Source organism: Gymnodraco acuticeps, unplaced genomic scaffold (assembly GCF_902827175.1).
Source record: "Gymnodraco acuticeps unplaced genomic scaffold, fGymAcu1.1, whole genome shotgun sequence".
Classification (NCBI taxonomy): Eukaryota; Metazoa; Chordata; class Actinopteri; order Perciformes; family Bathydraconidae; genus Gymnodraco; species Gymnodraco acuticeps.
This window is the reverse complement of record NW_022990591.1, coordinates 122,356-135,000: the sequence shown is the minus strand read 5'-3', so window position 1 is coordinate 135,000 and position 12,645 is coordinate 122,356. Positions and strand designations below refer to the sequence as shown.

Sequence of the window (12,645 nt, the reverse complement as noted above, 5' to 3'; positions counted from 1 at the left end):
TGGCAATCATTTTTTCCAAAAGAAATTGTATTTTTAAATCTACTCTTCAAACACCTAAAATTAAGATTACTCCTTGATTGACTTTTAAAAATATGTATTTTAACCAGAAGAATAGTTGTATTTATTAACTGTGCGTCTTGTGTCTTCATCTAAAAGCCCAAATACAATATTAAAGGGTGTAAATGTAAATTCAATATTTGCCGCCAAATAATTTGCAAAACATGATTTTTGTGGAAAGATTTTCATTATTAAGATTTTTTTTTTTTTTTAAACCTCTTTTCCTCTCTCTTTCTTGATCCTCCTTAGCAACGGTCATTACAGTCCTTGACAGCCAGTGGCGGCGCCAGGGTATGGCTGGGGTAGGCTACAGCCATACCAAGAAATGGCTTAGACCCACCATGAAAAATGATGTTAAAGTAAGCAAATTAAATTAAATAATAAGCAAAATGTTGAGAACACGGATTGCGAAAATATACGGGTCGTGTCCACAACACACAAACTGATCCTGCTGTTACAACAAGTGCACGTTTCTGATGCAATATGGTTGAGACCATTCGGGGTTATGCTCGAGGGGTGCAAGGAATAGTCTAAGTAGTGGGGGAGTTTTATACACTAAAGGTGTGGAAATTCTCTGGCGTTATGATATCAGCGCAGCCGCGGTCAGATCAAAATGCCTCCGAATGCAATTTGAATAGAGTCAGACCTACAGCCAATCAGAGCAACGAAACGTTGGGTCTGCGTCATGCCTTACTGATGAGATCAGTCGGAACCACCATTCAGTATCCCCATTGGTCACGTTCACAGTGATCCCTTTTTATTTACTACAAGACAAATGTGCCATTTTATTTCATACAGTTACATTTTGATTGAGACAGGGAAATAATCTAAACCTCACGCGTGGCGTTTCACTGTCAAGGGGGGCGATATAGCGTGTATGTAATTACATTGCAAATACTGACTTGAGCCCCACCACTGTATGGGTTAGCCCTACCATACAGAAATACGCTAGCGCTGCCACTGTTGACAGCGGTTAGCTCCCCTCACAGCATTCAAACCATACAAAATATAGAGAAACCTCTCTTGGTAGGTCTGCTTCCGTCTGGGGGTCTGTGTAGTGGGGGTCTGTGTAGTGGTTCCTTTGTTCCGTAGCTCCACCTCCACAGGGAAATGGTCACTGACGGCACGCGTCTGAGAGAATAGACAAAAAAAACACTTTAGAAAGTTTCCCCTTGTGGACCAATTTGTTAATTGATACATACATAGTGTTATGGAAATCATTATCATAGACGCCAAGATGTGACACCCAGGACAAACCTTGATGTCTGTTTACCTCCTTTAAGGACACAGGCTGTTTCAGCCAATAATGTTATTGTTCCCATTCTGTGACCGGTCAATACTGGGTCACAGATGGTCTGTATTGTGGGTACACTGGGACACTTCCTTCTCTGTTGTCTGAGGACTCCAGGGCATGACATATCCAAGGCCATAAGTGGCGGAAGCTGGTAACTTAGTGTGCCCAAACTATCTAAAGCTATCTTATCAAAACATGTTGATGACTCTCTGTGGAACCAGTTAAATGGGCTGGCAAGAGAGAGGCTCTCCAGAATTGACGTGGCAACTCTACCGTGAAGTCAGAACCTCTGGCTCTTGGACTTGTGATGTGAATCCTCCGGCCGTAACTCCAAATAAACCATCAGTGTTTGACATCAAAGCTACTGCTCCTACCGTGTCTCCTTCCTGAGTCGGTGACTCCCCACTGCATAGCTACACAGAAGTTTCCTCTACACATAGCTCAGTTAAACATATAACAGCTGGTTTCTTTGCACAAGGTGGAAAGGAAGCTAATAGCTAACTAGAAAATGCATTTCCTGCTGAAAATGCGTGTGAATTCTGTGTACATTTGTTGCAGAATTTGTGTGTACTTTCGGGTCAATAATGTGGCCTTTTTGGCAGATTAACTAAAGGTATGCTGCTCTGAGGAAAAGATCATGCTGAAATTACAATGGGCCTTAATGGAGACATGTTGAAAGTGTCACTTCATGCCCTCAAGAGGCATTTTGTTAAAAATGTTCGCTTAATTTCTTTTATTTTTCAACGTAGGAGAGGTTTTCCTACGTTTTTCATGAAAAATTATGTCCAAGGAGTGTAGTGTAATCTATCCATCATAAATCCATCGATTAGATTTATGATTCGAAAATTATAAAAGTAGGGTAGACATGTGGATATTATCCGGCTGAACAAAACGTGATCCGTCTCTTACATTGAGCTATTTTCCAAAATCCTATGGAGAAATATCGAGGGAACCGGAAGGAGTTTACTTCCGGGTTTTAGGACACGTCACTGTGGCACTCGTGTTAAAATCTGAAGAAGGCCTCTTTACCAAGCTCCAAACTAAGTTAAATATCTCAAAAATTGTAAAAGATATGAAAAATCTGAAGAACAAGTTTTATAGCTGAATGTCTTGTGATCATTTTAAAGTTGGAATGAAGTCTCCAGCTGAAAGTATGTGGAAGGAGTAGCATTTGGCGCAAGGTGTAGATAAAAGAGTTTAAAAAGCTGAATATGTTATTAGTTGAATTAAGTGTGCTGCTGAACCTGGCGGAGAAATGCAGAAAAGTGAAATGTTAAACTGGAAGAGTAGGAAAAATAGTGAAGAAGCTTAATATTTAGAAGAAAATGTTTTAAAAGGTATAAACAACAAAATGTATAGCCTCAATGTTCTGAAATAGTTGATTGATTTAATAGTTAATAGGCATTCCTCTGACCTCCTACACACGGTCATAATGAGCCCACGAGCGCCGTTCTAACGCCTCGTGTGGACAGCACTGCACACGCCTCCACTCATCCCCTGAGCGTGTACGCGCTGCATGATGAGAGCCAGAGTGAGACGCAGCATGTGGAGGCCCCCCGCAGCCCTTTCGGTCCAGGCCCACTGTTGAGGCTAAGCCAACACTTTAAGCCTCTGAGGATCCGCTTTGTTTGTAATTGACGCTCACAAAGTTTGCTGCCGAATAAAGGTCAGAAACAAAGTTTCCAGTTCGAAACAGTCCATTTAATTCCCTTCACGATATTTACGGTTTACACAATACCTTTTGCTTGTTTGTAATCCCGTGTTTGTGTGTGTCGTCCGTGTGTGTGTATTCTCCGTGTGTCGTCCGTGTGTGTGTGTTCTCCGTGTGTCATCCGTGTGTGGTCAAAAACGGTATGGCCTTCCGGCGGAACCTCGAACCAACAAACATAGGTTCCTACCTTTACTGTATACCCAGTGTTAATTGGCTCCTACACCCACCTTGGGTTTCCTCACGGGCAGCGGCGGCGAAGGCTCTGACGTGGCTCGTCACAGCACGTCACAGCACATCACGAGCATGTCCGCTCTCAGAGTGTTTCTCAGAGTGGCAGCACGTGTGTCTGATGGACAGATGATGAGCAGGCTGATCAGCAGAGGGTACACCCTGCAGTTCGCCTCTCCCCCCCCCCCCACAGTTCAATGGGATACAGGAAACACTCCTGTCCTCCCAGAAGCTATGTCTTGCGCTCCAATCCGAGCCGCTGGAACTCCTGTTGAAAGAGGATATTTCCAGGTTTCCTCAAAGGGAGAAAAATCAGGGGTTTTTACTCCCGTTATTTTTCTAATCTCGAAAAAGACTGGGGCAATGAGACATCCTCGATCTGTCAGTATTCCACATGCTGACGATCAAACAGGTGCTGGAATGTGTTCACCAGGACGACTGGTCCACTTCCACCTGAAGGATGCATACTTCCACCCATCATCCCGAAACACAGGAAATTCCTGTGTTTCTCATTTCAGGGAATATCAGACCAGACAATCGTCTGCCGTTCAGATATTTCCTGGCTCCTCGCACTTTTTCAAAGTGTGTAGAGGCGGCTGAAGCCACTACACAGAGGAGAGATGAGAGTGTGGTTTTATCTGGACGACCTGCTATTTGCGGGCTCGCTCCAGGGAGGAAGTTGCTTACAGACGTATCGCATCTGTCAAGCCTGTGTTTTTTCATACATTGGAAGAAGATCTGTCCTCTTCCCTCCCAGACAATCATTTATCTGGGAGTGGAATTAAACTCAGCCAGCATGAGTGCTCGGCTCTCGCGGCTCTCGCGGTTCTCTGACAGCTGGAGAAACTGACAGCTCTCCTCCGGCGTGTCACATCCCGCAGCGTGGTGACAGCCCTCTCCGTGCTACAGCTGCTCAGCATGACATCAGCTGGTCGCGTGGTGATCCCCCTGGGTCTCCCCCACAGGAGGCTGCTGTTCTGGGCGCACACACACATTGCTCTCCATCAGAGCAATGTATATTCCCGGCGAATTGAACAGAGGGGCACGCAGAGCGCAGGATCACCCCCTTCTGGGGGGTAGACGCGTTTGCACATCGGCCGTGGCCCAGGGTGCTGTTATACGGTTTTCCCACCAGTTCCGCTGACCCCTCGGTTCCCGGACCGAGTGCGGGAGAAGCGGCTATCAGCGGTCCTGATAGCCCCGGAGTGCGCGGGAGCGTCCTGGTTTCCATGCCTACAGCGTACGCTGTCAGGCAGACCGTAGGAAATTCCGTGGCGCAGGGACGCTCTCTCTCAGGTGGAGGGAGCGATCAGAAGCCACCCAGCCGTTTTATGCGAGGAGTATGGAGACTCAGACCTGTGTCACGCACACTGGCGCCTCAGTGGGATTTGGCTTTGGTGTTACGCGCACTAAAGCAAAGCCCCATTTGAACCTGATCAGGTTCCCCTTAAACTGTTATCAGCCAAAGTAGTACTGCTTTTGGCTCTATCAGAGAAAAGGGTGAGTGATTTGTCTGCTCTCTCTGTGGCTCCGTCATGCCTCCGGATCCAAGGAGATGGCAGTTCAGCTGTTTTACGCCCTAACCCGGCGCCGTTCCCAGCGCCTGTTTGTGCACTATAGAGAGCGCTCATTCGGGCAGCCTCTGTCTGCACAACGGCTGTCACACTGGCTGTGTGAGGCTGTGTCACCTCTGGGGTGGAGCCCCCGGAGAACATCAGTGCGCACTCCACCAGAGGAATGTCCTCCTCCACGGCATTGCACGGAGGAATGTCAGTGGAAGACATTTTCACTGCTGCATCCTGGTCTTCCCCCTGTTCATTTATTCAATTGTATTTGAGGGATGTCTCCCTTTCCTCTCTGACACACCCTGGACTGGGTGTCCTGTCAGAGTGAGTGACGTCAGGGATCCAGCTGGGCGCTCTCCTGCCTGTCTGCACGCTGAGAGATGCTGTTCCCCCTCTTTTTGTCACTGGGCAAAGTGTGACCTTCGTCTCTACTTTCTCCCAGTGGCCGGTATGTATTGTTCCCAGCCTTCGTCCCCTCATGGAAAATATTCATGTTATGCTATATTCCAGGGACGGTGATGCGCCATTACGCATGGCGCAATAGGCATGGGTTATTATCTGAGCAGGTGTGTCTGTGCTTCTAGTGCCGGGCGGACCCAGTGGGGCGCAGACTACATCATGCTTCGCCCTTAACCCAATAGCGATAGCCTTAGAGGGCGAAGCCATATACGAAATAGAACTGAAGTTACCTACTGTAACCCCAGCTTCTATGAGTATTGGCGCAGCCCTCTAAGTGCTGGGCCCCACTGGCTCTACGAATAGCTGAAGAAAAGTTATTTTCTATGGGAGCAGATTGTCGGGCCTCCTTCCTATTTATACTGGAAGGGAGTCCGAGGGTGGGGCCCACCTTGCGGGTGGAACTTGGCGACCGCCAGCATGTCAGGGTTTAGCCGTCGGGCCCTAGCATAGACTGGGGGGCCTCTAGTGTCAATGTGGTGCTCGACCCCGTGTTTGGTAGTGGTGACGGAAAAGGTGGGCTGCGTCAAGCTGGGAAACTCACTGAGAAGGCATTGATATTTGTCACCCAGTGACAGTGAGCTGGAGAGACCGCCGTTTGATCCCTCGCCACGGACACATGCGAACGAGGCAAACTGCTCTTGACCACCACCACACCTTCAGACATTTAAGTACAATGACACTGCAATAAACCTAGTGGGGTACTTGGAAGTTGTTGTTACCTGAACCGGGGTAAGACCATATTTATTCTTGAAGTTAAAGACGTCAGCGCTGCATGGCACAACTCCATTGTTCATTTCAGTGGTGACTACAATTCTGCAGGAACAGGAAGAGAGGCGTGATTAAGAGTGTGTGTGTGCATGCAAGTTTCTTTATGATTATCTGTGTGTGTCCACCTGTCGTAAGCCTTTTGAGACCCCGACACTGCAGTTTGAACATCGTGATCGATCAGCCAGTGGAAGTTGTTGTCGGTGAAGAGGGGGATATTCCGGAAGTCATCCCTTCTTACATACGTGCCGGCCGCGTTGAAGTCTCCGAGCACCATGATGTTCTGTAGGCAGAGGGAAATAGCTCAAACTAATTCTTGTAGAACTAGATCAGAATAATGTCATGGTAATGGGAAATCTAAAAAACACAAATGTAAACGCCCCCTATCTAAATGTTGCTCTTTGTCGGGGAAATCCACTCATTTTACACATAAGCGTCTGTACTACTCCCGCTACCTGTATGGAAGCCCACTTCTGCTAATGTTGTGAATACAAAAGATTCTTTAAGTTGTTATAATTATAAATGTTTGCCAAATAATGAATCAGTATCTTACAATTATGCCTTTTAAATGTTTTTGATACCATGTGATTTTTGAGAACGTTTCTCATTGTGTAGTATTTTTTTACATTTGGTTTGACAATTTATTTAAAATGACTTACGGGATATTTTCTTGTGTTTTTATCACATTGGCAGATATGGGCTTCCATAGTAATATGTGTTTTACTACTTTTACTAACAGTTCAGCTAAAGAACAGTTTGGTGTGTCTACGGTGTAGAGTTTTACATTGTTATGCCAAAGGCTTTTGGCCTCGTTCACCACGTTAACAAGAGACTGCAGTTCTCCTACAGTGGACTTCTTATATTGTCGAGCAGCTTCTGCAGCAGTTCTTGGAGAGGTGTGAATGGGGATCAGAACAAATTCCTCCACATCTGGAGACCAGGAGAGAGAGAGGAGTGAATGAAGAGAGACAATGAAAACAGAAGAAATACCACTAAAGTAAGTAAGGCCCCGTCCACACGGAGACGATATCAGTTGTATCCACTAAAGTTCTTTATCGTATAGATGGTTCGTCCACACGAAGCCGAAACGGAGCCTCGGCTTCGGAGCCCGAAAACAATACACTTTGATAACGGCTCCCAAAGTGGGTAAGTCTGGAGAAGAAACGCTTGCGGCTCCGTGTGTACGCCCTATACTGATAACGATGACGCCATAGCCCCGCCTCTCCCCACCTCTCCTGCGTCATTGCTGATGAGTTTCGCCAACAACAACAATGGCGGATCTCAGGGTTGCGTTCGTGCTCGAGACGCTACTGACCATGATACAGATGTTAGTGCAAAATCTACAGCTCCTCCACCACAACCATCAGCAACAAGTGGACATGGAGAACTACATGAACTACATGTTGCTAAATCCACCGCAGGGAATAACCAGAAGGGCAACCAGGCAACCATGGCAATCATGCTCGGGGGGTCTTATTCGCTGCTTTTGGTGTATTTTGAGTACAGCGCCACTTACAGGCCCTGCATATGTACTACAGCGTCTCCAGCGGGTCGAGCGGTTTCGTTTAGACGGACATATTTATTGAGGATGCGTCCCCAGCTGACCCAGAAAGCGACGCAGGTTCTGGTCCAGGCTCTCGTTATCTCACGCCTAGACTACTGCAACTCCCTCCTGGCTGGTCTACCTGCATGTGCCATCCGACCTCTGCAGCTCATCCAGAATGCAGCGTCTCGTCTGGTCTTCAATCTTCCTAAATGTTCCCACACCACTCCGCTCCTCCGCTCCCTTCACTGGCTTCCGGTAACTGCTAGAATCCACTTCAAGACACTGGTACTTGCGTACCATGCTGCGAATGGATCTGAACCTTCCTACATCCAGGACATGGTTAAACCGTACACCCCAGCGCGTGCACTACGCTCTGCATCAGCCAAACGGCTCGCTGCACCCTCGCTGCGAAGGGGACCCAAGTTCCCATCAGCAAAAACACGTGGGTTTGTTATCCTGGCTCCAAGATGGTGGAATGAGCTCCCCATTGACATCAGGACAGCAGATAGCTTGCACACCTTCCAGACTGAAAACTCATCTCTTTCGACTCCACTTCGAGCGATAGAACTATTAACAAAGCACTTATATACTAATAAAGGGCTGGCTTATCTAAAGCCAGTTGAGTAGCACTTGAAATGTTTTTGCTCTATGAAACCTGATGTACTTATATGATTATGTTTTCTTCAAGTTTGTATTTTGTTGGTCGAACGCACTTATTGTAAGTCGCTTTGGATAAAAGCGTCAGCTAAATGCAATGTGATGTAATGTAATGTAATGTTGAGCCGATTCCGTGTGGATGGAAGACTTTTTTGAAACCGACTTTCGGTCCGTTTTCGTTTTCGGGCTCCGTTTCTTAACCGTGTGGACGACATCTACTTAATTGTATTCAACCGGTAATACAAAATTCAGGATCTCCTCTCACACAAGTCTGGTGCTTAGTTCTCTAGAATAGTTGAGATAATCTACATTTCCAGTGAAAGAACAGAGTCTCTCCTCTAATACCGGTCTGTGTGGAGGAAAACTTGACGACGAAGGGCGGTCTTTCGAAGACCTGGATCTCACTCCAACGCTGGGAGTGGGCTAGTTTGAAGAAGTATCTGTATGGGAAGTATTGGAAGCTGCCTTTCACGGACACCGTCTGAACCCTGCAGGGGAAGGATGGAATTCTTATTTTGAAGACGTTTCCAAACTCCTGGAGCATTTTCTATGCTTTAAACACTCTTTTTCAAACACATATTTTATTTTTTGTTTCTGCTCACTGATGTTTGAAAGCAAACCATACAAAAGATAATTTGACTCTTGGTGTTTTGTTTTTGCCCTTTTGTGTTTTACCTGTAGAGGAAGAGGTATCTCTCCTTATAGCTGCCGGGACCCAGGGGCTCACTGGAGATGTATGCGAACTGAGGAGAACCGCTGGGGAGACACACAGTAAACACAGACACACTAACACACACACTAACACACACACACACACACACACACACACACACACACACACACACACACACACACACACACACACACACACACACACACACACACACACACACACACACACACACACACACACACACACACACACACACACACACACACACACACACACACACACACACACACACACAAAGGAAATATATGAATTGATTATAGTATGAAGTGTGTCTGTATTAGGTCTATAGAATACTTTTTGTAGGCCAGGACTTCTCCACAACACTTCATTCAGATATTTTCACGTGTTTTGCCAAATGACTGATTGCTGAGATTTGGATATTGCAGCAGTCAAGATAACATTTAGATGAATGAAGCAGCCCTCACAGTCTGCGCGTCTGTGTGTTAGAATACTGTGTCTGCTCTTCATAAGTCTTACTTGTTAACAAGATCCATGAGTCTTTTGGTTACTTTCCCATCTGGGTCGAGGACCTCCTGGATCAGAATGATGTCATAGCGAAGGACAATCTGAAGAAAAAACAATCAGATTGAAGTTATTGAAGCAGTGACGTCATATTTAATGAATGGGCAACTTTAGAAGATGATGTTGTTAAAACAAAGTGCTGTACCAGCAAAACCTATTTTTTTTCCTGTCAGTTTAATTAATCAATTGGTGTTAATTGTTGTTCTAGGTTAGGGGAAGACTACTAATTCTACACATTAACGTTCATAGACAGTTCTACTAACTAAAAGAGCTGTAAAACATATGTCAACAAATATGACCTTTAAGTCATTAGTGTTAGAAACATGGGCAAAACAAATCACTTTTTAAAAATGTAATTGGTGTTTTAGTTTACTAAATTAGTATGTTGAGATATTAGGTCAGTATTTTCCGTCATTACTTGCCAAGATACAGTCAAGACAACAAGACAAACTCATATTCAATTCCAAATTCAGTTTCAGACCTCTTTGATGGTATCCATGACATCCTTATTTCTTGATTTCTTGTCCCCAAATTGTTGGATGTTGAAGGCTCCAATCCGCAGACAGGAGGTCACATGCAGCAGGGCCAAGAAGAGACCCAGAGCACAAAGCAGACGCATCCTGGGACTAACAGGTCAGAGGCATATAGTTAGAAATACTTATAATCACTGTTGAAGCAGTTATAAATCTAAATCTTGACTGTAGGACAGATGGACAGTTAGCATGTAGCCTAATAGTTATAGCCTACTGTGATCCACCTGATCCTGAACGCAGTCTTTTCCCGCTGTTGGAGCATTTACTCAGGCAATGTCCTGAAGTACATTTCTACCCCACTACATCCAAAAGCCAGTATTGTTCTATTTCCTCCACGACATTTATCCACCTGCTTTTTACATCTGAAAGTATTTGTTAGAGCCATTTTCATTTCATTACTATGGTCTGAATGTTAGGCTTAACAATAATATAAGGATTCAACTCTTAATCATTTATTTTTGTGAGTCACACTATGGTTTAAAATATATTAATTTAAGGCGGTAAAGTGTTACTCTGAAGCGAGGAAATGTGTCTTCCTGTTTCTATGCCGTCTGGACCAATGAATAAAGCTCCTCTGATTCAACAACGACCTCCGCTACATTTCTTTGGAAACAAAGAGAGATGCGTCAAAACCCACAACCCGACAGAGAGGGCTATTACATGTAGACACGGATTAAAACGCCACCACAGCATTCATGCTTTCCTCCAGGTGAGTTCCCCATGAACTCTAAAGTGATGCGACATTACTGTCTTTCTAATGTCTCTGCAGCACTTACAATAGTCTGTCTTATTTACAGCTGATCTTCAGTACCTGCATGATTACATTTGTTCTTAACGTGTGTCTTCATTGTTGATTTCACCTGTTGTATTTAGACACAATGCACTTCTACACAAAGACAGACAGATTTAACATCAGCAAGATACTATGCATCCCTGTTTCCCCCTCCACACAGGCACGCAACCGTGGCGTTATATTTGACCCCACCCTTTCCCTCGAGCCCCAAATCCGTCAAGTTGTAAAAACCCAGGGTTGCCAACTCTCACGCATCTGGCGTGTGACACACACTTTCACTCTCAATCTCACGCTCTCACGCTGCCCAAACTATTCTCACGCCAAAAACAAGAATACCGAAGACTAGAAACGGTTTTGAAAACTGTTTTGACGTATCTTCTCAATAGAACATCTTTGATAATGTCTTCTGGCCAATCAGAATCAAGATAACGGCGTGGTGTTGTTGCAGGAAGTCCCCACGGAGAATACTTTTGCTGTAGTAGCCTATATCTCCATACATCGATACAACATTACGTGTTGATAGAAATCAACACGTAATGAAATGAGACCCCACGGTTTGATGATTGATAGGTGTGTGGGCTGTCTTTCATTTTGACACACAGAACAATGGGGGCTATCCACCCTTATCCACAATGTAAAGTCATTCACAGCCTCTTCCCTGTTCTCTCTGTGAGGAGCAGCAGGTTCAGCTTTCAGAACAAAGTAACACAAAACTAAAATGGCATTCATTTTTAAAAAATATGTAGTAATAGATTTATTTCTTTTTCTTCTCAAGAGAGTACCAGAATGTGTATTTTATGTTAGTATTTCAAAAAATCTCCAGGGGGAGTATCCCCCCGGACCCCCCTGCAGGGGTTGGGTTTTCAGCATGTCAACTCTTTCACCTGTGGGGAAGTTGCAGGATTGGCTCCAGGTCGCCCTTTTTATTTACTACAAGACAAATGTGCCTTTTTATTTCATACAGTTCCATTTGGATTGAGACAGGGAAATAATCTAAACCTCACGCGTGTCGTTTCACTGTCAAGGGGAGCGTGTATGTAATTACATTGCAAATACTGACTTGAGCCCCACCACTGCATGGGTATATGCTATATAAATATAATTTATTATTATTATTACTATAATTTCTATAAAAAAGCTGTCGTGAGTTCATTCAGTGAAGGAGCGTTCTCATACTGTTAGCTGTGGACAGCAGGTACTGAATACACACATGTATTCATTAGTTTATCTTATTGACTGACCACGCTTTGCCCATTCTGTCTGGACTGTTTATATTTATTTATATGTTGATGCTAATACTTTTCTACTTTAACTTGAGTAACTTTAATGCAGGACTTTTACTGTAACAGAGTTTGCATACTCTCTGGTACTTTTACTTTTACTTAAGTATAAGATCTGAGTACTTCTCCCACCTCTGGACAGAAGTTACATAAGCTTCAAAATCATAGGTGCGCTCCGGTACTTCTGAAAGTATCCCTACACCCTGCATATAACAGAACATCAAAGAAAACCAAGCTAATATCAAAAACTAAGATATGTCCTAATGAAAGTACAGCTTTAACCTTAGGGTGTTTTCACTTTCATGTCCATTTTAAACACAATATACAACTTCTGCAAGGCTTTTCTGAGTTAAGGGTATTCTTACCTTACTCCTAGGAGATGAGCAGAGTTCACAAAATAAAGGTTAGGTTTCTCAGAGAGACCGAAGTTCAACAGTAAGAACCCAAATCAGCCAGCTGCCTTAACACAGAGCATGTATACTCTCCCCACCTCCCTTTCAGA

The 12,645-nt window shown here is 44.6% G+C and overlaps 1 protein-coding gene across 1 annotated transcript in view; it reads right to left on the bottom strand.

The window, feature by feature from the left end:
- LOC117554388 (deoxyribonuclease-1-like) overlaps positions 1-12,645 on the bottom strand; it is a 12,876-nt gene extending 231 nt beyond the window's left edge. The window contains exons 1-9 of the mRNA XM_034228810.1: positions 12,509-12,645; positions 10,019-10,163; positions 9,493-9,581; positions 8,958-9,080; positions 8,628-8,770; positions 6,864-7,009; positions 6,208-6,362; positions 6,034-6,127; positions 1-1,188 (exon numbers count right to left, since the gene is read on the bottom strand). The exon at positions 1-1,188 is cut by the window's left edge and continues 231 nt beyond it. Coding sequence (XP_034084701.1) covers positions 1,006-1,188; positions 6,034-6,127; positions 6,208-6,362; positions 6,864-7,009; positions 8,628-8,770; positions 8,958-9,080; positions 9,493-9,581; positions 10,019-10,156 — 1,071 coding nt within the window. The 5' untranslated portion in view covers positions 10,157-10,163; positions 12,509-12,645 and the 3' untranslated portion in view covers positions 1-1,005. The remainder of the gene's footprint in view (positions 1,189-6,033; positions 6,128-6,207; positions 6,363-6,863; positions 7,010-8,627; positions 8,771-8,957; positions 9,081-9,492; positions 9,582-10,018; positions 10,164-12,508) is intronic.